Genomic DNA, 22,425 nt, shown 5'->3' with positions numbered 1-22,425 from the left:
TTGTTCCTTTTACCCACAAGATAACTGCACAGAATCTTGCCAATTTACCAATGAGGCAGTGGAAGCTCTGAGAGGCCAAGTGACTTCCACATTCAGAGCCTGGAGAAGAACTTGAACTTTCCAGGCCGCCCTTCCAAGGGCCTAAGGCTTTTCTCCTAGGCCTTGGAATCCTGTGTAGATGTGGCTGCCAGGCCCGTGGGCTGGGTAAGTCTTCCTGTCAGCACAATGGCTTCACGAGACCATCAGCCTTGCATGCTGCCGTAACTCAGGCTCAGATGTCCCATTGTCTCTCTCTCCATTTGTACCTTATCAGCGTTCGCTTACAGCTCTTTTAGGTCCTCGGGTTCTTGACATTTTATTTTGTTTCAGTTGGCATGTTTTGTATGATTAGGATTTACACAGAAAGCAGGCCACTTGTATTAAGGGAACCTTGCAAATAATTATGTAGACCTTAAGGGGTTTCCAGGAAAAATTTTGGACTGTTAGTCCCAAATGCAATTGTTGGTCCATTTCATTATTAGACAGTATGTCCCCTTTTCTTTTCAGCATCCGATATTGAACTCATGATGCTTTCCTTATTGTAATGATTACAACTTGGGTTCCTTTTTATAGAGGCATTTGTCAATACAAAACCGTTCTAAGAGCCTCTTTCAATTAGTAGAGACAGTCCCCAAATTATTTACATAAGAATTCCGAGCCTCTTCATTAGGCTTATGCTAGAATTTAAGGAAGCAAAACTGCAACTGGAATTAATTTTACTGTTGGCTAACGGGTCTCTTACTATGACTTGGCTTCTTGGTCTTCCTGTCCACACAGACAAATTATTTGCATGTAGATTCGTGATGCTTAGTCTTTCCAGCAGCAGTTCCTCTGGGGAACATCCCCTCTCCCACTTCATGTGATCCTGGGGGGACTATCAGTTACAGCGCTCCAGGCCCCGCAAATCATGTTGCCCCATTCTACCCCGAGACACAGTAATTGAGCCAAGGGTAAGTGTGTGACCTGCCAGCAGCTAACTCCCCAGAATGTTAAAGAACTTGGGACAGAGGCCATCACACAGAGGGACACTGGGCTGCGAGAGGGAGGCAGAGCCCCCAGATCCAGCCCTTCCTGACGCCTTACCCACCCCTGGACTTCCTGAGGATGGAAACCAATAAATTCCTTTCTCTGCTTAACTCAAGTTGGGCTTCTCACTCAAAGCCCAAAATGTCTTCCCTAATATAACATACTTCCGGGTTTTGTGAGCGTCCTCAGGCACATGCCTCAGCTCCTTCCAGAAGGCACAGAGCACCAGGCAATGGGGTCCACGGGTCACCATCCTAGCTACAATCTTCGGACTCCCAGGCCACCCCTCTGCCAGCTCGGAGGGCTGTGCAAATGGAGAGCCTATGGGACATGGGGTGCTACGTAATTTCCTGGATACACTTATGCCTTCTGTGATGCACAGACGTGCACTCTGGACTTGCTTTCTTAAGTTCTACATCTCCCTATCCTGTGGAATGGAAATAGGACAAAAGCCTTGTGAAAGTGACACTTGAATAGTATCAATCTTGGGAAAGAAAGGACCAAGGACAATAAGTGTCTGGATCCCCAACATTGATAATGCTTGATGGCGTGGGCTGGCCAAGGTCTGCTTCCAGGGTTGGACCCCCAACCCTGCCAGTGGTCCCAAGCCCAGCAGAGGTAATCAGGACGAAACGCACAGCACAGCACCAAGTGACTGCAAAATGACCCCTTTGGTGAAGACACATTTTTTTCCTCCTTGTCCTCTAAGATACCTTTCTAAACCCGTCTAAACTCTGCCTCACTAGATTCTTTAACTGTCACCTGAAGTGTTCGCTCTGACTCAGAGTTTCCGAAGATAAACTCTACAACCTCCCTCCTCCCCCTAGGAAAGATCCTGGCTGAGGCCCACCCACACCAGCCAAATTTCTGATCCAAGTGGCTGCGAGATGCCTGCATGGTGTTGAAACTGTTCACTTACATGCATTTGCAGGGAATGGGAAATAAGTACCCTTCTTTGTTGTCTCATTTCTTTGCACTTTAAGTTGGCTTCCTCTGTTTCAGACTGATGGGAACTGAAGTCAGTTCTTAAGACGCACCAGGAAGGAAAGCTCTTTGTGTTAAAGGCGGTCCGCCGAGGTGCTAATTCCATCTTCAGGAGGTTTTTTCCCAGGACTGTGTTCTTCATCCAGGAATTTCCCTGGGTTTGGTGGTTCGCACGTCCAAATTCCAGCTTTGAATAAATAAACCAGCCAAAGTGCTCGGTTGCCTCGGGGACTAGCAGTGCAATTTTTGAGCCTCCATCGCCCCCCAGTGGCCATTTTTGTTAGGCATTTTCTTACCCCAGAAGATTTAGGTTATGATTGTTCCCTTCAAATCTGTTTAAAATTTTTTTTTTAATTCTCACACTGAAAACTATGAAATGTTTGTGTGGAGGTGAGTTAGTCACGTAGAGTTAATAGCTGCTGGGTCACAGGATCATAGATTCCTGCAATTGACAAGAATCATGCAATTGACAGATCTCACCAATAGGATGCCCCTTGCAACAAATTCCTACGTGTCATAGCTGCAAAGCCCGAGATGAAAGTGATTACCCAAATCAGTTTTTTTTTTAATTTAGAGGATCTCGGTTTCCATTTTCTGGTCCAATTAAATCACTGTCATTAACTGTGATTTTTTAAAGTCATATTATCCCTTTGCAAACTTGTTCACCATAATATATTTTGTAACATTGTCCAAGGAAGTGAGACAACACTTAAAGCCCCAAAATATAAAGGTTTATAAGCCATGTATAAATAATTTTGCAAAAGCCAACATCAAACACACACAAAGGAAGTAGAAATATCACTGTCAGGTTGTGAAAACTTCCAGCAGATTATACACGAAGTGATTTCAAACTTCAAGTGGAGGAAACTGACAGGTAGGTGACAGAGTTGCCCTATGTCATCAGACACAGATCGTGTGATGATGCTGAATAGTTTCAATGGTCAGTGGGGACTGATGGGAAACGTTTAATCCATCTCCTACCCACCCAGCCACCTATCATCCCACCCCCTCATCCATTCACCCACCCACCAATGAGTCCATCTCCCCGCCCATACATTTGGATAATTTTAGAAAGGTATCCCATGGAAAACAAAGGAGAAAAAAGTGTCGTCACCACAGGAACAATTTTGCAGCCACTTGGTAGTGTGCTGTGGGCTTTATTTCTCCTGGTATGTATCTTCGCATGAATGATGTGTCAGGCATGGTGGGAGGTACCAAGGAGGCAAGGTAACTAAGATGTCCTACCTGCTTTCATGACTCTCAAAGCAAAAAAGACTTTGGAGACTTTTCACTCTGGTCTCTAGCCTGAGGCTCCATTCTCAGAGGAGGTGGAAGTAAGCAGTACCAAGTCATTTAATCCAGAAGATTCTCAGCGGGTGGCATTGAGGTGGCCTAGAGACCCAGTGGGGTTTGTTTCCAGACAGTAGGAATTAAAACTCATCCGGCCTCGGCCATTGAATGTTTTCTCTGTGAAACAAAAGCTAGGCTGTGTGGGATTCCAAAACTACACACTACTTTTAGGGAGAGAACATGCATACATATGAAATGGCCAAAGAACACCTTGGGCATAGCAAGCGCAGACATTCACATTAGATAGAGCCAGTGCTTTTGGGTGGCTGGCATGAAGTATTTCACCTTGTGTTCCAGAAAAGGAAGACGTGGAATTTCGGAAGGCAAGCCCAGGCTGAGGAGGCTTATCTTCAACTCCCAAAAGGGAAGGTTCTTTCTTCCCCACCCAAAATGGAGCTAGAACTTCGGTTTATTGTTCGGATTACAGTAAATTCCTCTGGTTGTCCCCCTGCTATGCCCCACCCCCACTCTTCTTTAAATTAGAGGCTGGGCTTGTGGTCCTTTAAATAACACTAAGCCAGCACTAACCTCCCAAAGGCCATTCTAACCGCCCCCAACGCCTGAGTGTGTGTGTGGGGGGTATCCTTCCACTTCCTGTCCTCAGATCTTCTCTCCTTTCCGGCCAGAACATTCTCCGCCTCTGGACACCCTTCTCCCTTTGCCTTTGGAGGATAAACTTCATCACATCTCTTTTGCTCAAGAATCCTACATCCCAGTGGTCTGGCGGGGGGTGGGGGCTCATTATTAGTGCCAACGAACATCTTTTCTCTTTTTGTGTCTGGCATAATATCTTGCACGTAGCAGGTGCTCAATAATTTGTTACAAGCAAGGGAAGGGGGAATGGTGAGGACAGAAGGATGTCAGGAAGGAGGAAGGACAGAAGGGAAGGAGGGAGCGCAAGAGAAAAGAGAATAATGAAGAAAGAAAAGAAAGGCAGAGAAAAGAATTATTTCGGAAGGACCCGATATTCTCTCTAATAAACACCACCCAACAATTAAATGCTCACTTGTCCTCCTTAAGAAACATCCTAAAAAAAAATCAAAAACAAACAAACAGAAACATCCTAACCATGCTTCTGAAGTTTGCTTTTAGTGACATAACTTTTGCAAAACAAATGTAATCATTGCAGTTAATGGTTTAAAGTGATGGTTTTCACAGGGCTTTCCTATGGTACTTTGGGGGCCAGACTGAGCTGGTCCCTGTGAAAATAAAATAATAGCCCCTCTCCACACACAGAGTTTTCAGGAAATCTTTAAATTAATAGACAGCATGTTCTTAATTTTAACCATTTTCCACCACACAGTTCACATACAGTCAAGGGCTCCCAGAGAACAAAGCATAGGAACACACAACAACCCTCCCTCTCAAAAACAAACTTAAAGGCTGTTCCCAGAACTGGAGTTTCTTTTAAATATTTAACCATTAGTATAATATGCAATGAATTGTTTCTATTTCCCCTAATACAATAAAATATATACTTCACAATGTTTCGCAAGGAGTGTTACTGCATTTTCATTTTAGTGGTCACTTTTCAGCGTGGGAATTTCCAGCATCACAGCAGATTTCCCTGAGGATAAACACATTTGGGTGGGCAAAGCCTTGCAGGTGATCCTCAAAGCCCATGGGTGCAGCACCCCCAGCGACTCAGTGCTCAGTGCTACAATACTGCAAAAAGCGACAAAGGATGAAGCTGCTTTGAGCATCGTAAAGGAACTTGTAAAAATAAATCAAGTTTATGTTATAAAGACTAAGTAGGACGCCAGATGGGCACTGGACTTATCAGGGAGATCACTTCATAGACTATGCAGATGTCTGACCACTGCACTGTACACCTGAAGCTGAAGCTAAATAATACTGTCAACTATAATAATATTATATATAGTCACGGGATGTAAAGCACAGCATAGGGAATACAGTCAACGGTATTTTTTCAGCTATATACAGTGTCCGAGGGGTAGTAGACTGGCAGGGTTATCACTTTGTGAGGGGTGCAAATGACTAATCATTATGTAGTTTTATATACCTGAAACTAATATAATAAAAAAAACACATAATAAATCAAATATATTATCATTGATAATGAATATCAAAATTATTATTTAAATAAAGTTAGTGGCTAATTATATTATTGTAAATAGTAGATTGGTCATCTCTTCGATTCACTAAGTGTATTCTAAAGCTGAATTCATTTGGAGTACCTGAAAACTAGACGAATGCTCATGCTCCCACATGAAAGAAAGATAAGCAATTTTCTCACACTATGGGGAACTTTAAAGTAGTGCTTCTTGAACTATTTGTAGCAAATAACTAGTTTTTTAAAATTTGTAATCAATCAGACTGATACTTCTGTAAAAAAATTACTAATGAAATGAAATAAAAAGCAAACACAAAATGCAAGCCAAATGTTTTAATTAGCACATCCCTCATATATGTTGGGTTGTCAGAAAAGTCATGACGTATTTTGTCTATGTTTTTCAAAGGTCATTTATTTATATAAAGAACAAAGATCAATCAATAATATATTGCGCGCTTTGTTCCATACCCTTTTGCCATCTTTCAGTGAGCGTCATAATTCCTCATTCATAGAAGGACCTGTCTTCATTTGCAAAAAACTGAACAAGGTGCTGATTTATAGTCTCATCTGCATTGAACGTTATACCACGCAAGGAGTTTTGAAGAGAGCAAAACAAGTGGAAGTCTGACAGCACAAGGTCAGGCAAGTATGGTGGGTGTGGCAACACATCCCATCCAAGCTCCAATAATTTTTGATGGGTGATCAGACTTGTGTGTGGTCTCGTGTTGTCGTGATGGAACACAACTCCTTTACAATTAACAAGCTCCGGATGTTTCTGGATGATGGATTCGTTCAAACTGTCCAACTGCCGACAGTACACATTCGAATTCATTGTTTGGTTCCTTGGTAGAAGCTCGAAAAACACGACACCTTTAAAATCCCACCACACTGAGAGCATAACCTTCCTCTGATGAATGTCTGCTTTTGGTGTCGTTTGAGGCAAATCATCATGTCGGGACCAAGATCGTTTGTGCACCACATTGTTGTAAACAATCCACTTCTCACCACCAGTTATCAGTCACTTCAAAAAAGGATCGTTTTCCTCACGTTTAATGAGCATATCGCAGATGTTTATACACGCTGCCAAATGAACTTCTTTGAGTTCATGCGGAACCCAAATATCGAGCTTACTTACGTATCCCAGCTTCTTCAGGTGGCCGTGAACACTTGAATGATGGATATTCAGTGTTGGTGCAATCTCTCATGTCGTGTAACATGGGTTTGACTCAATCAATGTCTTTATTTTGTCGTCATCAACCTCGGTGGGCCTCCCTGACGGAGAAGCGTCGTTGAGATCAAAATCACCAGCATGGAATTTCGTGAACCATCGTTGGCACTGACGTTCTTGTAGAGCATTGTCACAATAAACTTTATGCAACTTTTCACAAGCTTGACACGCGTTCTTCCCTTTATGGAAGTACAACAGTAAAATATGGCAAAAATGCACAGCTTGGTCTTCCATCTTCAACTTGTAAAATCTCCAAAACTCAACCAAATTGCTCAAATTTTTTAGAATAAAGCTAGAACTATCAGCTGTCAAATGGCATAGCAATAACACAGATGAGAATGACTCTAGTATTTCCAAAAATGAACTAGTGCCATCTGTTGCAAACATGCGTCATGACTTTTCCGATGACCCAATATAATAAAATCCCTCTTTTAAAATGACACAGAAGTTTCTAAATGTTTAGTCTCGATGTCCACCCTTTTTTCTGTGGACAGCACCTAGGGCACTCTAACACCATGCAATTCAAGGTGTGGCCCTTAGACCAGCTGCATTGACATCACTTGGAGATTCCATGGCTAAATACATGTCCTTTACACTCCCACAGTAACTGTATAAATTAACCACAATAAATGAAATGATCTCAAGGTATGTCTGTCTCACTACCAAGAGTATTGGTGAGGCAACAGGGAACATCATGGCATCCAAGACGGGCTCCATATCCAGCACATGGCAGGAGCTCAGGAAATGTTTCCCTGACAGGCTTCCCTACAGATTTCAGACACAAGACGATAATGTCAACTTCTGCTGAGTTTCCAGCCTGCTGGCCTGCCCTTCAGACTTCAGCCTTGGCAGTCCTCACAGCTGTGTGGGCCAATTCCTTAAAACAAATCTCTTGATAGGAGATAGATAGATAGATAGGTAGATAGATAGATAGATAGATAGATAGGTAGATAGATAGATAGATAGATAGGTAGATAGATAGATGATAGATAGGTAGATAGATAGATGATAGATCTACCTCTTATTGGTTCTGTTTCTCTGGAGAGTCATCATTGATACATTTAGTAAGATAGAGATTTGGGGACAAACAGCACTCCTCAGATAACTTCATACATTAGGCTTCCTACTAACACGGCTGCCTCTGCTTCTGATGTGACCCAAGGAAGGTACAACTGAAGGGGAACCTTGAGCAAATTAGCAGAGAGTCCCCAGAGCAGGGGGATAAGAGTATCATATTTTAGCATTTCTGATAACAATGTTTTGTAATTCACAATGTATTTCTTTTAATATGAAGCCTTATATTGCCATTGCTGGAGAGAGAGAGAGAGAGAGAGAGAGAGAGAGAGAGAGAGAGAGAGAGAGAGAGAGAGAGAGAAAAAAAATCCAAACCTTTGCTACATTCTATCTTTTAAATATTTGCACCAATAACTGTGCATTTAGAGCCTGTATATCTTTGGTTTTTATTGCATAAGGAGACCATGCAATAAAATAATATCACAAACATCTGTACCTACTAGGATTCCAGAGTTAAAATATGAATTTTAATATCCCCAAAGCATATTTCTCTTGGAAAACTGTTTGATGTGGTGGTGGTAGAGAATGGTTTGTCAGCTTGTCTTTTGTGGCTTTAATTCTTCAATCTCACTTTAGAGGAGGGAGTCCAAACCACTCAAGAGAGCCTTCCCTTCCTTCCTCTACAGACACTCATACCTCACCTTCTTGATTTTTCTTCCATTTTGACTTATTTTCTTTCCAACTTATTGATTCACAATGCTTAGAAGAAATAAAACTGCCAGAGGGACAGGAATATATTTAGGTTGGCTCGTCAAGCATTTTCTTCCTAGTAGGAAAACCCAACTAAAGTCAGACGATTCTTTGGTAAATATAGAATGATAGCAAGAAAAGCAAAAGCCTTGAAGGATATCATCATCCATACTTGTGGCTTTAACATCCAACCATACATGATGATTTACGTTTCTTAATTTTTAACCAGCTCTCACTTTCCTGAGTTTCATTCTGTGTTCTGAACTACTTCTTGGATTTTACTCCTAGATACCCACTGGCATCACACCTGCAGTGTATCCAACACTGAACTCATCTTGCCCCAACACCTATATATTCCTCAAGCTTAGCAGCCTTTCACTTGCTGTCTTCTTACCTTCTTCATCTTAGTTTTCTCTTAATGCAGGAAGATGGTGATTTCAGACAACTATAGTTTGTTTCTCCCCTTCAAAAGAAAAATCATGTTTATGCTTTAAAAAGAGACAGGCAGGGCCGGCCGAGTGGCACGTTGGTTAAGAGCTGGCTTGGGACGCCAGAGGGCCCCGGTTCGGATCCCACATATGAGGGCCAGTGACACTGCCCTCTACAGCTAAGATGCTGAACAACAGCTCAACCTGGAGCTGGGCAGCTGTGAGTCGCCGGCAACGGCGGAGGCTGCAGGCCCTGTGGCAGTGGGTTGCCATGGGCTACCGTGTATAGCCAGCAGCCAGCATGAGCGGCCAGCAGCCAGCATGAGCGGCCGTCCAGAAGCCAGCAACTGATCTGCCTCGCCCGGGAAGAGCGCAATGATAATGCCAACATGGGTCAGTGAAGCGACGTCCTCCACAACTAGATTGAAGAACAAAAGGACAGCAACTTGTCTGTTCCCCTTCCCCCAATTCCCCAGCACTGTTCCCATCCCCCCAATTCCCCAATAAAAATCTTTTTAAAAAATCTTTAAAAAAAAAAGAGACAGGCAAATCCAACACCCACTGGAAATGTTATGAGCACAATGCTATTTTTGCTCCATTTCACTTTAACTTTGGTAATTATTAGCAAACCAGAACCACTGCTAATTATTTCCACAGGGAAGAAAGGATGAAATCTCCCACTCATCTAGGCAAGACCACACTGATGTTTCCTGCCTGGCTGGGTAGTAACTCACATTGCTCAGAGCTTCTCTCCAGAGCAATGCACATTTCACCCACTGTTACCAGTGGGACTCGCATCTTTTTCAGTCCGCCATGTTAAATCTGGTCACCCATCAAGGCCCACTTGTGGCAACAACTGGCTCAATAACTAATCACAGTAACTCAATAATAATAATTAATTTACTACTCAACACTAGCTCCCCCCCACCCCCCACCCCCATTTCAGCTTCAGGATGATTGTTTGTGTTGGTTTGGTGTGGAAAGAAGGGGAGATAAGTTAAATTTTCCCAATGTAGTTACTTAGTGTGCGTGCACAAGCGTGCGTACACACACACACACACACACACACACACACAGACACACACACAAGTACATGTACACATATACGTATACATGTACGTGTATTATATACTGGCCAAGAAGAGGTAGGAGCCCATGTTCTAGCTGCCAGGTATCAAGGACAGCAAGTTTCTGGCCTTTGGTTTGCCTAGAGCGGAGCTTTTCCACCTGGGCACTACTGACATCTGGAGCTGGATAATTCTTTGTTGCGAGAACTGTCCTGTGATTTGTAGGATGTTTAGCAGCATCCCTGTCCTTGATTCATTCAATACCAGTAGCAATCCCGATCTTCAGTGTGACCATCAGAAATGTCTCCCGATATTGCCAAATGCCTGCTGGACAGGGGTTACAAAATCCACCCCAGCAACCTCCCCGCTCCTCCCTGGGTAAGAATCACTGCTATAGAGGGAAGCAAGGCCCTCCCACCTATCAAACCTCATACATAATGGATTCCCCAAAGAAGAAGAGGCTGAGAATCTCCCTGTCAACATTCATCAGAGGGTAGTCCTCAGATATTTTAATTGGCCCCATAGCAGGCCTCTCAGTGCCCAAACAGCTCCCCCCTCCTCCCTTGCCTAGGCAGGGATCAAGGAGAGTTTAGTCTTAAATAAGTTTAGCTATAAATTAGAGAAGATTTTTGAAAGAGTCATGCCCTGTGTAGCTCGAGACATGGAACTGGGTGGCAGGTAAGTTGGGAGTAACTCACAATTAAAGGTGGTAATGTACAATCAGCAAATTAAAATTAATTCATTTTTTAGAGAATTATGTTAAGAGACCCTGGATTTTCATAAAACACAGAAACAAAAACACAAACAAAGAAAAGCTTGGGACTTAACAATTACAGTAGTGTACCCTCTGAAGCTATGACATGGTATTGAAAATATAAAACAGAATGAAAATCTCTGACAATATACAATTTCACTGGCAACAAATCCCGTTGAAGAAAAGTGGCATTTATTTCAGAGGGAGAGGCGGCCGTGGCCCTGGATACAGACATGATATAGACGCGATCCCTCTGAGTACAGGTGTAGAGAGCCCTGGTGAATCTGCGCAGACCCCGGGGAACTCCGAGCTATCAGGCCCCCCCCCACCCCGGGGCCGGCAGTCTTAGGAACTTGCCTTCATTCACTGGGGCCTCAGCAAAGGCTGTGAAGATCCTGGACGGTGCTGGCAGGGAGCCACGGGAAGGTCTCCAGGCATAACTGAGGAGTGCTGAAGAGCCAAGTTGAGAAAACCAAATTCTCCCTGTTGTCAGGTGAATAACTGTTCTCTTAAAAACCTTCTATGGCTTCACATTTCGCTTAGAAGAAAATGCAAGCTTCTCCCCGCTGGCCGATGAGGCCGTGTCCGATCCAGCCCCAGGCCCCTGCCCTGCGTTCTGCCTGCACTCACTCTCTGTGCGCCGCCCTGGTCTGCCCATTCATTTCCATCACAGAACGCTTGCCTTTCCGCTCCCATTGTCTGGACCAGTCATTGTCCTGATCTTTACCTGACTGGGCCCTTCCCATCATTCAGGTCTTCGCTAAACTGTCACCTCCTTAGAGAGGTCTCCCCGGACAACCCTATCTGAGGTTGTGTCCAGGGCTCTGGGTCTATACTGTGCACATGGATCTCCAGGGAATCCTGTTACAATGCAGACTTGGGCTCAGGGGTTTGGTGTGTGTGCAGGGGGGTGGGGATTTTGCATTTCTAACAAGCTCCCAGGAGATGCAAACCTGCTGCTCCACGGACCACACTTTGAGTAGCAGCACCAGCCTTCAATCGCTGTCACGCTACTGTTCATTTTCTTCATGGTGTTTCTTACACTTTGAAATTATTTATCTGGCTGCATATCATTGGTTGGTTGCTCTATTTGTTTACGAGAAGGTAAATTCCATAAGGGCGGGGACTTTGTCCAGCATTTTCACCTTTGCATCCCAGAACTTAACACAACCCAGCACACTACAGATGCTCCGTAAGTGCCGTTAAATGCATAATGTTGTTCAAGATGCATTGGCTCCTTTACCCTTTCAGGGCCTGCCTACTGCCTGCTTCAGTGGCTGCCCGCTTGTAAACCAGGAGCTAGACGGGAAGGGATGGGGCGGTGCCAGCTACTCAAATGCCAGTCCAGGACCTGCTAGTTACTAGTCCAAGCTGAGATAAGAAACTTGTACTAGAATATAAATCTGCTGTCTCTAAGCACAGTTTTAGTTGAGATGACATGTTCCTCATAGCACAATTTTCCTGATGAAGAAAGCAATGTTTTGCTTTCCCTCTGGTCCACGCTCCTTTCATCTCATGGCAGACTGGTAACAGTGCGTAAACTGGGCCACACAGGAGTGACATATTTTGAGTACCACTAGTATAGAGGACAGAAAGCTTAATAAGAGATATTTTCTAACTTCAAATAACACATAGGTAGGTTAAGAGAAATACACTTTTAAATATATAATTACAAAAATTTTTGTCAAGTGCCATAATAGAAAATTATGTGAGAGACAAGGAACTGACCCCTTCATATGTGTTACCCTTCATATGCCCTCCCAGGACACCAGCACTCCATTTATAATTAATAACCATGAACTTTCCCACACCTGCTCTGCTGAGGTCTAGTTGTGGAGGACGTCGCTTCACTGGCCCATGTTGGTATTATCATTGCGCTCTTCCCGGGTGAGGCAGTTGCTCGCCAGCAGTTGGACGGCCGCTCATGGCAGCTCATGAAAGTGCACGCCTGCTGCCGGCCAGCCCCACTGCAGCCTACGCCCGATGCCGGCAATTCACGGCAGCCCAGCTCCAGGTCGAGCTGTTGTTCACCATCTTAGCTGTAGAGGGCGCAGCGTCACTGGCCCTCATGTGGGATCCAAGGGGGCCCTGCCGCACAGAGCTGGCTCCCAAACCAACTCCTAACCAACGTGCCACTCGGCCGGCCCTGACATGTATTTCTTAACACTTTAAGTAACAAGATAAAGTTATCTTAAATTCAAAGTAGTGAATTGTATTTTGAGACAGAAACAATCATGTGGCATCATCTCTCTGTGATTTCTATTAGTGCCACATATAGCTAACACTGCTAAGATTGGTTACCTGCATTCTTGATGGAAAAAACAACACCTAAATGTCTGTTAGAGGTAACGCAAACCGTTAGCCCACATACCCCGTTAAGAAGACCTTGGGAGCTGGAACCTGGGTTTGTTCATTTTTGCATCTGCAGACTCGGCCACAGGTCTGGACACCTACTGCTTGTTCCTTGAGTCATTGCTATAATTTAAACGGACGACATATAACTTAAAAGATAGAAATTTCAAAACTAATTTCTCCACAGCAACCCCTCTGAGCTTAAAGCATCTATAGTGGAAAGCCTTGCTCTAGGCAAGTCTCTGGCCTAGGCTAAACTCACGCTGCCGGCCCTGCCTTAGTGAGAAGGGAGCCTGGCCAGGAGGGGCGGGCCCAGAGCGCGGCGCTTGCGCTTATAGGCCGAGGCGGGAGGGGGCGGGACCCGCGCCTTTGTGAATGACGGAAGCTCTTGCTCGTCAACAAGCGCTTCGCCTCCGAGCGCCCGGAAATCCCGCCTTCGGGACAGGAAGTAGTGGCGTGTGAGAGCGCCGGCTGTGACCGCGGAGACAGCGGTGACCTAGCGAGTGGGAAGCGGTGGCGGCGAGTAGCTGCTGCTGCTCTGGGGCAGAGTTGGCGGTTAGAGGCGGGGCCGGCCACCCAGAGCAGCCCGGATCTGGAGTCAGGTGCGAAGGGGAGGGCTGGCTGAGGCCGCTGGGGGCTGGGGTCCCGGGGCTGCGGACTCGCGGGGGCCGTGAGAGAAAGACTGGCTGCTTCCTGCCCTCTGCCGTCCTTTCCTTCCTTCTCTTCGTTTCTCCAATCCCTTTTCTGCGCGGTACCCTTCCCAGGTCCCCAACCCCTCACTCAGCCCCAGGACCGGGGGGGGGGTCTAATCTGGACTCAGTGGGCCTCCTCTGTCCCATCGTATCACCACCCTGGGTCCCCCGTCCCGCCTCCAGACCTAACCCCCTCGCTGTGACGTGGCTTCTCAGGGACCTCCTCACGCCACCCCGAAATCCTCACATTCTTAGAAACGTGCCCCCAAAGGGTGGTGTAGGTTTCATATTGTGTTTTCCAAAGGGGATATAACATATTAAAGCTGTCCCTCGAAGTGGATACCGCGGCCTGTAGATGTACGGAAGGATGCCAAGGAGGAAGAACAAGGGCTGGCTAGAGGAAGAACACCGAGGGAGTAGTCAGAGCCCAGGCATCAGCGCTAACCTCTCTCTGCTTTGGCACGTGTGAATTTAGAGTTGTTTGGATTCGACACCCGTCCAACCATGGGTTTGTCTGCATCTACCCCTGCTGTTGCAGTTCAGACCGCAAATGCTTCAGATCATCAGACAACACCCCCACCTTCTGGATGTCCAATGCATCAAGGGAAAATGCAAGGTAATTGACCCTTTGTCTAGAAAATAAAAACAAAAGAGCATTCTGAAAACGGTTGTCAGGACGAGGCGGCGCGGCATGCTGGTGAGGCTCCTAAGCCTGGGGACAGCTGTACAGGGTCCTGTGGAATGAGGGTCGGGAAGGAGCAGCAGAGGGAAGCAAGTGAAAGGAAACGTGTCTTTTTCGTGTAGGGCACCCAGGACCCAGTGCGTTCCTGGTGTTGCTGCTGCCGAAGACAAGGGTTCCATTACACAAGCCCCTTTTCCGGGGCCAAAGGTCTCCTGACACCTGCCCTCCCTCCTGAGCCGTAGACCAGCTTCCCAGTGTGCACACTTGCTCCCATCAGCACCCTGGGTCCTGGGGCATTGACCACCCTTCCCGCTGCTGCTTTCATACTTCAGACCTTCCCTCTTAAGTGACATCTGGATCCTGCATGGATGTGGGATGTCTTCTTTAATGTCTGCTTTTTCGTACCAAACTCTTGCTGTCTACTGATAGGGAATAGAACCTGAGCCAAGTGGTAGTTTTCGGTGCCTTGTCCTGGAGCAGAGCACAAGCAGGGGGGCCTTGAGACTTCTCCAGTCGCCTTTTTGAGGGTTCCTCTGCTCATCTTTATCTCCTGTCCCCTGTGCCTGAGAGAAGGCATGAGTAATGAAAGCCTGGCTTCCTGGGTCCTGACTGGGGCTGGGCCTTGTCTGGAGCTTGGGCCTAGAAAGTCAGGAACACTGGGGAAATGTGGTCCGGCCCCCACTTAGGTTCCCCTGCAGCAGCTCCTGGCTGGGAGTCCAGGCAGGTACCTTCCAGCCCATTACTGAAACCATGGCATGGACAACACATTCTCTTGCAAATGCTGCAAATGTTGTGGTTTGTTTTTGCTAGGGGCATGACACAATAAGAGAACAGGTACCTGTTTCTCTTTCAAAGGGAAAGTAAATGTGTAGAACCTTCTCCTGGTCTTCAGGCTATTAGAATGTTAGCCAGCTTATCCCTTGGCAGCTTTCAACAGTAGAAACCCAGCTTTGCCTGTGATCATCACTGGTCAGAAATTCACCTCTTTAGGGCCCAGATTGAGAGAACCCGATAGCCTGCCTTTGTGCTGACACTGTTTCTATACTTGGTTTATTTCAGGCTGTCCAGTGAGTACAGAGCCATCCGACCCATCCTGTGACAGCAAAACCAACTCTGTGCCTGTCCACCAAGAACGTGCATATGAGTACGTGGAGTGTCCTGTTACAGGCTCGGTGGCTGGAAATAAGGAGAAGCTAGATCCTTCTAACCTGGTAATCCACGTTCAGCCCCTCTTCCTGGAGCATTTTATTCAGAGATGCTTTTATGGAATCCCGAGATAGATTGCAGACTCCTAGGGTTGATTCTTCTGTTCTTTAAAGCACAGAAATCTGATAGTCCATCCACAGTGAAAATCTAGAATGTGATACGAAGCGTAGTGTCAGAGAACGCCCGAGAAAGAAAATGGTGATCACAAAATGCCAGGGTAGGTTGACCCGGAGAAAGCTGTGCCAAAGGGACCTTTCCTTTTGGGAGAGTTACTAGGTGGTAGGTGGGAAGTTCCCTTACGAATACAGCTAGCGTTAGTAGAGGTGCTTCTGGTCCTGCAAGCTTGAGGGCCTCTTCAGGTACATGAGCCCTTTGGAGCCCTGCACACCTCAATTCATACCCCATGAGACTTACGTGCAGGGAGAAGATGAACAACAGTGAACTTGTCTTTTGCTCACATCTTTTGGGGTATGCTAAGCCCTGTGAGCTCTCCCCTGTAATCCTTATCACAACTCTATACGGCCAGCAGCCTTAATGTCCCCATTTTAGGGCTGAAGACCCTGAGAGTGAGAGAGTAAACAATTTGTCCCACATCACTCAGCTAGGAAGTGGCAGAGCCCAGACCAAATCCCCACCTACCCGCCATCTGTTCTCCAACATGCTGTGGTGACAGTGCAGGTAAAATGCTCAGTGTGGCGCCAGCACACCCAGCTCTTTTGCTGTCATCTTTCTAACCAGGGGCCGTGTTGTGACTTAATCCTTCATGTGTACCCGCTAGAAAATCCTTCATACCTTCACCACGAACAGAAGTTCTAGGCCCATGGTTCTCATCCTGGGGTGATTTTGCCCCTGGGGGGGACATTGGGTGTCACAACTGGAGAAGAGGGGTACTATTGGGTAGAGGCCAGGGATGGTGCTAAATAGCGTACAGTACTCAGAAGAGACCCCCATAACCAAATGTTGTCCACTCCCAAATGTCAATAGCACCAAGAGTGAAAAACCCTGGTCCAGACCAAGCGTTTGCTGCCCCTTGTGTCTGAGAGAAAGCATTCTTCCCCTTCCTCCAGTCCGCCATTGTGGGGACGTCAGCGCTCATCTGTAATGCATTCAGCCCAAAGGTTGAAAACGTAAGCGAGATCCTAAAAGTAAAGAATATTTAAAAGCGAAGTGGTGTCATACATAGATCCTGTGAGACTTTCCCTCAGAAGGGTCAGCAGTTTTTTTTGAAAAGCTTATTATAGAAAGGGTTTTAGAAATGCCCACAGATAATGGTATTAGTTTTTGCTCCTCAATCCTTGAGAAGACCGAAACTGTAACCACAACATGTATTGACCATTTATGAGAACTTTCAGTACTCTGACGCTTCACGTCAGCCAAATGATTGGAGAGGTCTGCAGTTTTGATGTTGCTGGTTTACTAGAGAATCTGTGTCACGTGTGTGATGCATTGCTTTCCAGGAAGTAGTTAATCCTATTGCTTGTTTTACTTACTAGCATATTTCCAGTATTTTTTACAAATCCGCTGATTGTATTTAGATGCCGCCACCCAATCAGATACCGGCCCCTGATCAGCCATTTGCACTGTCTACTGCGAGGGAGGAGTCATCCATTCCAAGAGCAGATTCTGAGAGAAAGTGGGTTTATCCTTCTGAGCAGATGTTCTGGAATGCGATGTTAAAGAAAGGGTAAGTGAGTGAGCCTTACTGAGAATATAAATGTTCTCGTTAAAATTCATCTCAGAATAAAATGTGAAAGGTGTGTGTCCCCAAAACGTATAGTAAGTTTTAATAAGTTAATCACTATAATAATTTACAGACTTATCAGAAGATAAGTGCAAGGCCAGGGTATTGCCAGAGTTTTCCAGAGAGAGAACTAGCAGGACGTGGGTCTGTATATACACACGTCATGAATGTCCGTCACATCTCACCAAATGTTCTTTCCTAGGTGGAAGTGGAAGGATGATGATATTAGTCAGAAGGACATGTACAATATCATTAGAATTCACAATCAGAATAATGAGCAGGCTTGGAAGGAGATTTTGAAGTGGGAAGCGCTTCATGCCGCGTAAGTATGTCTGAGATCTTAGGAAACACCCTCCCGGCATCTCCCTTTATATCTGCCTTCTAGACTTTTCACACGTATCCAGATGTGTTCTTTAATGAAACATTTTAGGCAGCAGGCCTGTCCCAGTGACTATGGGTGGCAGACCACCCCCACTCAGCTGTGTAAAATGGCAACCCTTTCATTATGCTCGTGGATTCCATGGGGCCCGGGTGCAGAAAAGGAGGAGTGGGGATGGCTTGGCTCTGCTCCCCAATGTGTGGGGCCTCAGCCGCCAAGACTCAGTGGTCGGGGTTGGCTTGACAGCCGCGGGCTGGAATCCTCTGAAGGCCCCATTTACTCAAGAGTGACGCCAGTTGTCGGCCATGACACCTGCCTGTGGCCTCTAAGTGTCGCTGCCTCGGCTTCCTCACACCATGGCGGCTGGGTTCCCATTGCTGGTGTTCCAGAAAGCTCCAGGTGGAAGCTGCGTCTCCTTTGATGACCTAGCCTCCGAAGCCCCAGAGCATCACCAGCCTGCCCAGACTCCAGGGGAGGGCTCAGAGACCCCCACCTCTCAATGGGAGGCGTGTCATAGTCCATTGAAGGCAGAGCATGTGGGACGGGAGACACTGAAGGTCTCCCTGCCCTAAGGGAGAGAGGGAAGATGACTGTTTTGTTCCCTCAGCAGCACTTCCTGAATCCAGACGTGCCTCAGCACATGGCTTTTTCTTGGGGAGAAGGCTGACTGTGAGCTCCAGGAGTGCAGGGCTTGGTGGCTCTTATGGGGTGCCGCTGGCTCCCCAGTGCCGGAGAGCAGGCTGATTGGCACCGAGGAAGTCCCCACCAAGTGTGTCCTTACCAAGGGTCTGCAAGTGTGCAGACTTTCTAGCCGGGACCTGGCCACCCGTCAGCTGGTCCAACACTAATGACGTTAGTTCCTAGGGCTGCACCCCGCAGTTTTTTCCTTCATGAAGGCGTTAATGGGTTTCAGATGGAAGAAGAGGGTAGCATTTTCTTAAGTTTATTGTACAAAACCCCAGCTGCTCTATGTGCAAGACAAGTGTGAGGCAGTTCTTCACCCTTTTTTCCTGAGAATACGCCTGCGTTCCTGCACCAAATGGAAAGGCCCTGTTTGCGGACCCCTGGAGCAGAAGGAAGTAGAGGGAGGGGACCATGCCTGAGCCAGAATTAAAGAGCAGCATTTTTAACAGAGAGCTATTTCTTTGAAGTTTTTCAAAGTTACCTTTCTCTGTAAATGTGATATGTAAAGTGCACGCAGAAAAATGTATATTATTGAGAAACTGCAAGGTCATATTTTCAAAGGGAAGAAAATATTTTCATAGATGTTTCTTATTTGGGGATTTCTAGGGAGTGTCCTTGTGGTCCCTCGCTGGTCCGGTTTGGAGGTAAAGCGAAAGAGTATTCGCCACGAGCAAGGATCCGGTCCTGGATGGGGTGAGTCGGTGCGGAAAGGTGATGCACACTCCTTGCATCACGGTCAGCTGACCCTTGGTCCCCAAAGCAAACAGTCAGCGAACTTCTAAAACTCAGCCTTCAGCTGTAGATTTCTTCCTCTCCTGGAAGGTTGCCCCGTGGTGGGCAGATCCGCCTCGGTTTTGTGGGTTGCTTCTTATCTAACTGTCCTGGGAGGGAACCGAGTTGTCCTCTGGGCTCTTGCCTCTGTCCCTGTACTCCTCCTATGATCCATCTCTTTGGATCTCTGTGCTCAGCACTCCACCCTTTTCTTCCAGTAGCCAGGGCCCCAGCTGCCCCTGGCAGGCCGCTTTCCCATGGACCTTACTCCTTTGTAGACAGGTGAGCTGCCGTGTGATCACACAGCTTCAGCACTACCTGACTTGGGTGCGGGGACTGTGACGCTGAGTCCTCACCTCCCCAGCTCCATGTCTGACCGAGAGCAGGCCTTACTCTGCACTGCTTCTCTAGAGCTGGAGGCCCCGCCTGCGGGTTAACGCTCACCGGCACACTCTCATTCCAGGTACGAGCTGCCTTTCGACAGGCATGACTGGATCGTCAACCGCTGCGGGACGGAAGTGAGATACGTCATCGACTACTACGACGGCGGTGAAGTCAACCAGGACTACCAGTTCACCATCCTGGACGTCAGGCCCGCTTTCGATTCGCTTTCGGCGGTGTGGGACAGAATGAAGGTCGCCTGGTGGCGCTGGACCTCGTAACCACTGCTTGTTAGCCATGGGAAAATATAAACTATTTTTTTTTCTGAACGATGTATTAAACTATTTTCCCCAAACTGAACTGCACTCATGATATACTGGGAAGGTCAAGTGGGTAATGACACCTTACATTTCACTTAGCAATGGGTGGCGTGCAGGTGCTCACCCTGCCGTTCATAGAAGATCATTTTAAATTTCCAAGTGGGAAGCAGTCCCTTAGTTTTCCCTTTAACTGCAGAGTTGCCTGTGTATTTAATTTAGAAGAGTCAGGACAACCTCTGAAAAAGAACTCGCCTTGAAATTTGAAGGCAGCTGCTTTTTTTTGTCACTGTTTTCTCTGGCATACTTGCCGTGCAGACCTGAAGGTCCATGTGATGCTGAGGAGCGTTGACCTGGTCAGACATTTAATGAGAGCTGTTCAGGTATGATTTTAAGAGTTACCAGCATTGCTAAAGCCCCTATGATATCGTAGTGACCCCTGAAGAAATCACACAGGTTTACACTGGAATTGCACTCGGCAAAACTAAGATATGTCTTACCTCTCCAAATCCTCAAGAATTTTTAAGACTGGACCTTGTTATAGAATAGTTTCAACTCCCTCATGGTTTGATGGTGCATTCGCATTAGAATGTGTGTTTTAAATATTTTCATTTTAGTTTCCATTATTCTGACATGTAACTGCTCCCTGCAAGCAGGTCCCGTTGTCGCTGGCCCGTGACAAGTTATCCTGCTTCTGAGCCCCATTCCTTCTGCCTGAAGCCTTCCTGGCACTTGCCCTAATCTGAACCTTGATGGTCTGGCTCATGTCGCATGTGAGGGACGGTCCCTCTCTAAAACATGATTATATTTAGTTGAGTGTTAGAATTCACAAGGAGAGTATTTTTCCCAGATGTAGAATGTTTGCATCAACTCACTGTCTAAGTTCAGACATTTTAAAAGGGAGCTCTAAGTTTGCCATTGAAATTCTTGGCACCAGTAATCCATAAAGTGGTTGTTCTACTTAGAGCAGCATGTTACAAATGACTGTTGGGTTTTTAAAAGTGTGGATAATATTCATTTATTCTAAATACTGTAGTGTTAAATTAGTAAATGGAATTAGCAGTCTGGAATGATGAATTTGGTTTGAATTTCTTTGTTGTGACAGCTTGGCGTGGAGTTTGAAAAATCCAACAACCTTAAACTCTTCTACATTTCAAAATAATTGCATATTTTAAAATGAAATAAAGCTGATAGTTAACAGGTTTTGAAAATCTCGCGAGTAACTTTACATTTAATCATTTCTTCAGACAGGAGTAATCTTTACAGAAGTAATGCCAGTCTCCCTGTGAGAGGCAGCCATCTTGTCATCTGCTAATCACATGTTCTGCTACTACAGGCCGACCTCAGAGATATTTTGGGTTCTGTTCCAGCCACTGCAGTAAATCAAGTGTCGCAATAAAGCGAGTCATAATCTTTTCACTGGGGGAGGGTCTTCAATTTGTAAAAAACAACACCTGTGAAGCACAATAAAACAAGGTATGCCTGTACTGAGGAAAATCATTACTGTTGGCATTTTTTTGGTCCTAAGTGCTATTGAGTAAGTACAGGATAAGGCATTATTATGAGAAACAAAGTGTAACTGGGAACAACATTCAGCCATGGGCAGGCACCCCTTTTACTAGGCTATAGTGTTTCTTGACAAAAACCTCTAAAGTAAACTGTCAACGCAAACCTGATGACAAGATCAACAGTTTATAGTTCCTTCCAGCACCCCTGGAAAAGACGACAGCCTACTGGGTTTCCGAGCTGCTTTGTGTAGATTATACATGAACATATCCTGGGATCAGTGCTCTGCTGTGATAGGAGGCTTCATTTAGAACGTGAAATTCGTTCTGGATAGTCTCCGGGGTTTCAAATGCAGTCTTGTCTATGGAAATGGCACTACTGAGAATCAGAACAGACTACATTAGCTTAAGTATTGGGTCGTCGGGACAGTCATGACGCATTTTTGCATTGAAAAACAAAAATACGTCATGACTTCCCCAATGACCCAATGTCAGCAAACAAGGCGGGGATTCAAACTGGGATTGCATATTAACATGGAGTATTCCTAGTGTTTCCCTAGCTAACGTCCATTTCCTCAGTGTTTGCGCACCCTGCATCACTGGGGGTGCAGAAATGCGAAAGGTGCAGCCTACCTGCAGGGCCCTCAGTCCTACAGAGGACAGTTTGAATGAAATGGATAAGTGCTAGAATTCCAATTTAAAGACTGCCTTGTCACAGGGGAGGGCAATTCCCTCAAATATTTTTTAATATATAGTAGCCAGTTTCTATACTTAAGTCACCAATATGGCTTATCCTTTACCAGAGTTATTCCTTGCCAGGCCTCACCTGTGCAGTGACTGGGACTCGTACTATGGACCATTGTGTCTTCATGGCTTGAAGCCATGTGTGGTGATCAAGAATGCTCGTCCTCAAAAAGATACCAGCAGCCTGGGCAGCCATGAGTCGCCGGCGACGGCGTAGGCTGCAGCCCCTGTGGCAGTGGGTTGCCATGGGCTACCGT

At 46.0% G+C, this 22,425-nt stretch overlaps 1 protein-coding gene across 1 annotated transcript; it reads left to right on the top strand.

Annotated features, from left to right (window-relative positions):
• The first annotated feature begins 13,512 nt into the window (after positions 1-13,512).
• Positions 13,513-21,130, top strand: HCCS (holocytochrome c synthase). The gene is made up of 7 exons (XM_019651186.1): positions 13,513-13,668; positions 14,234-14,374; positions 15,500-15,651; positions 17,182-17,330; positions 17,590-17,709; positions 19,057-19,143; positions 19,685-21,130. The coding sequence occupies exons 2-7, from the start codon at positions 14,263-14,265 to the stop codon at positions 19,881-19,883; spliced, it is 819 nt and encodes a 272-aa protein (XP_019506731.1). The 5' UTR covers positions 13,513-13,668; positions 14,234-14,262; the 3' UTR covers positions 19,884-21,130.
• The last annotated feature ends 1,295 nt before the right edge of the window (positions 21,131-22,425 follow it).

The sequence above is a fragment of the Hipposideros armiger genome, unplaced genomic scaffold (genome assembly GCF_001890085.2).
Source record: "Hipposideros armiger isolate ML-2016 unplaced genomic scaffold, ASM189008v1 scaffold_155, whole genome shotgun sequence".
In the NCBI taxonomy this organism is placed as follows: domain Eukaryota; kingdom Metazoa; phylum Chordata; class Mammalia; order Chiroptera; family Hipposideridae; genus Hipposideros; species Hipposideros armiger.
Note: the sequence above shows the minus strand (reverse complement) of the source record. Positions and strands in the feature narration are given on the sequence as shown.

Excerpts from the sequence above, each read along its gene's own strand:
- HCCS (XM_019651186.1), top strand. The coding sequence starts at position 14,263 with ATGGGTTTGTCTGCATCTACCCCTGCTGTTGCAGTTCAGACCGCAAAT. Across the intron at positions 17,331-17,589 it reads AATGCGATGTTAAAGAAAGG|GTGGAAGTGGAAGGATGATG; the intron begins GTAAGTGAGTGA and ends GTTCTTTCCTAG. Across the intron at positions 17,710-19,056 it reads TGGGAAGCGCTTCATGCCGC|GGAGTGTCCTTGTGGTCCCT; the intron begins GTAAGTATGTCT and ends GGGGATTTCTAG.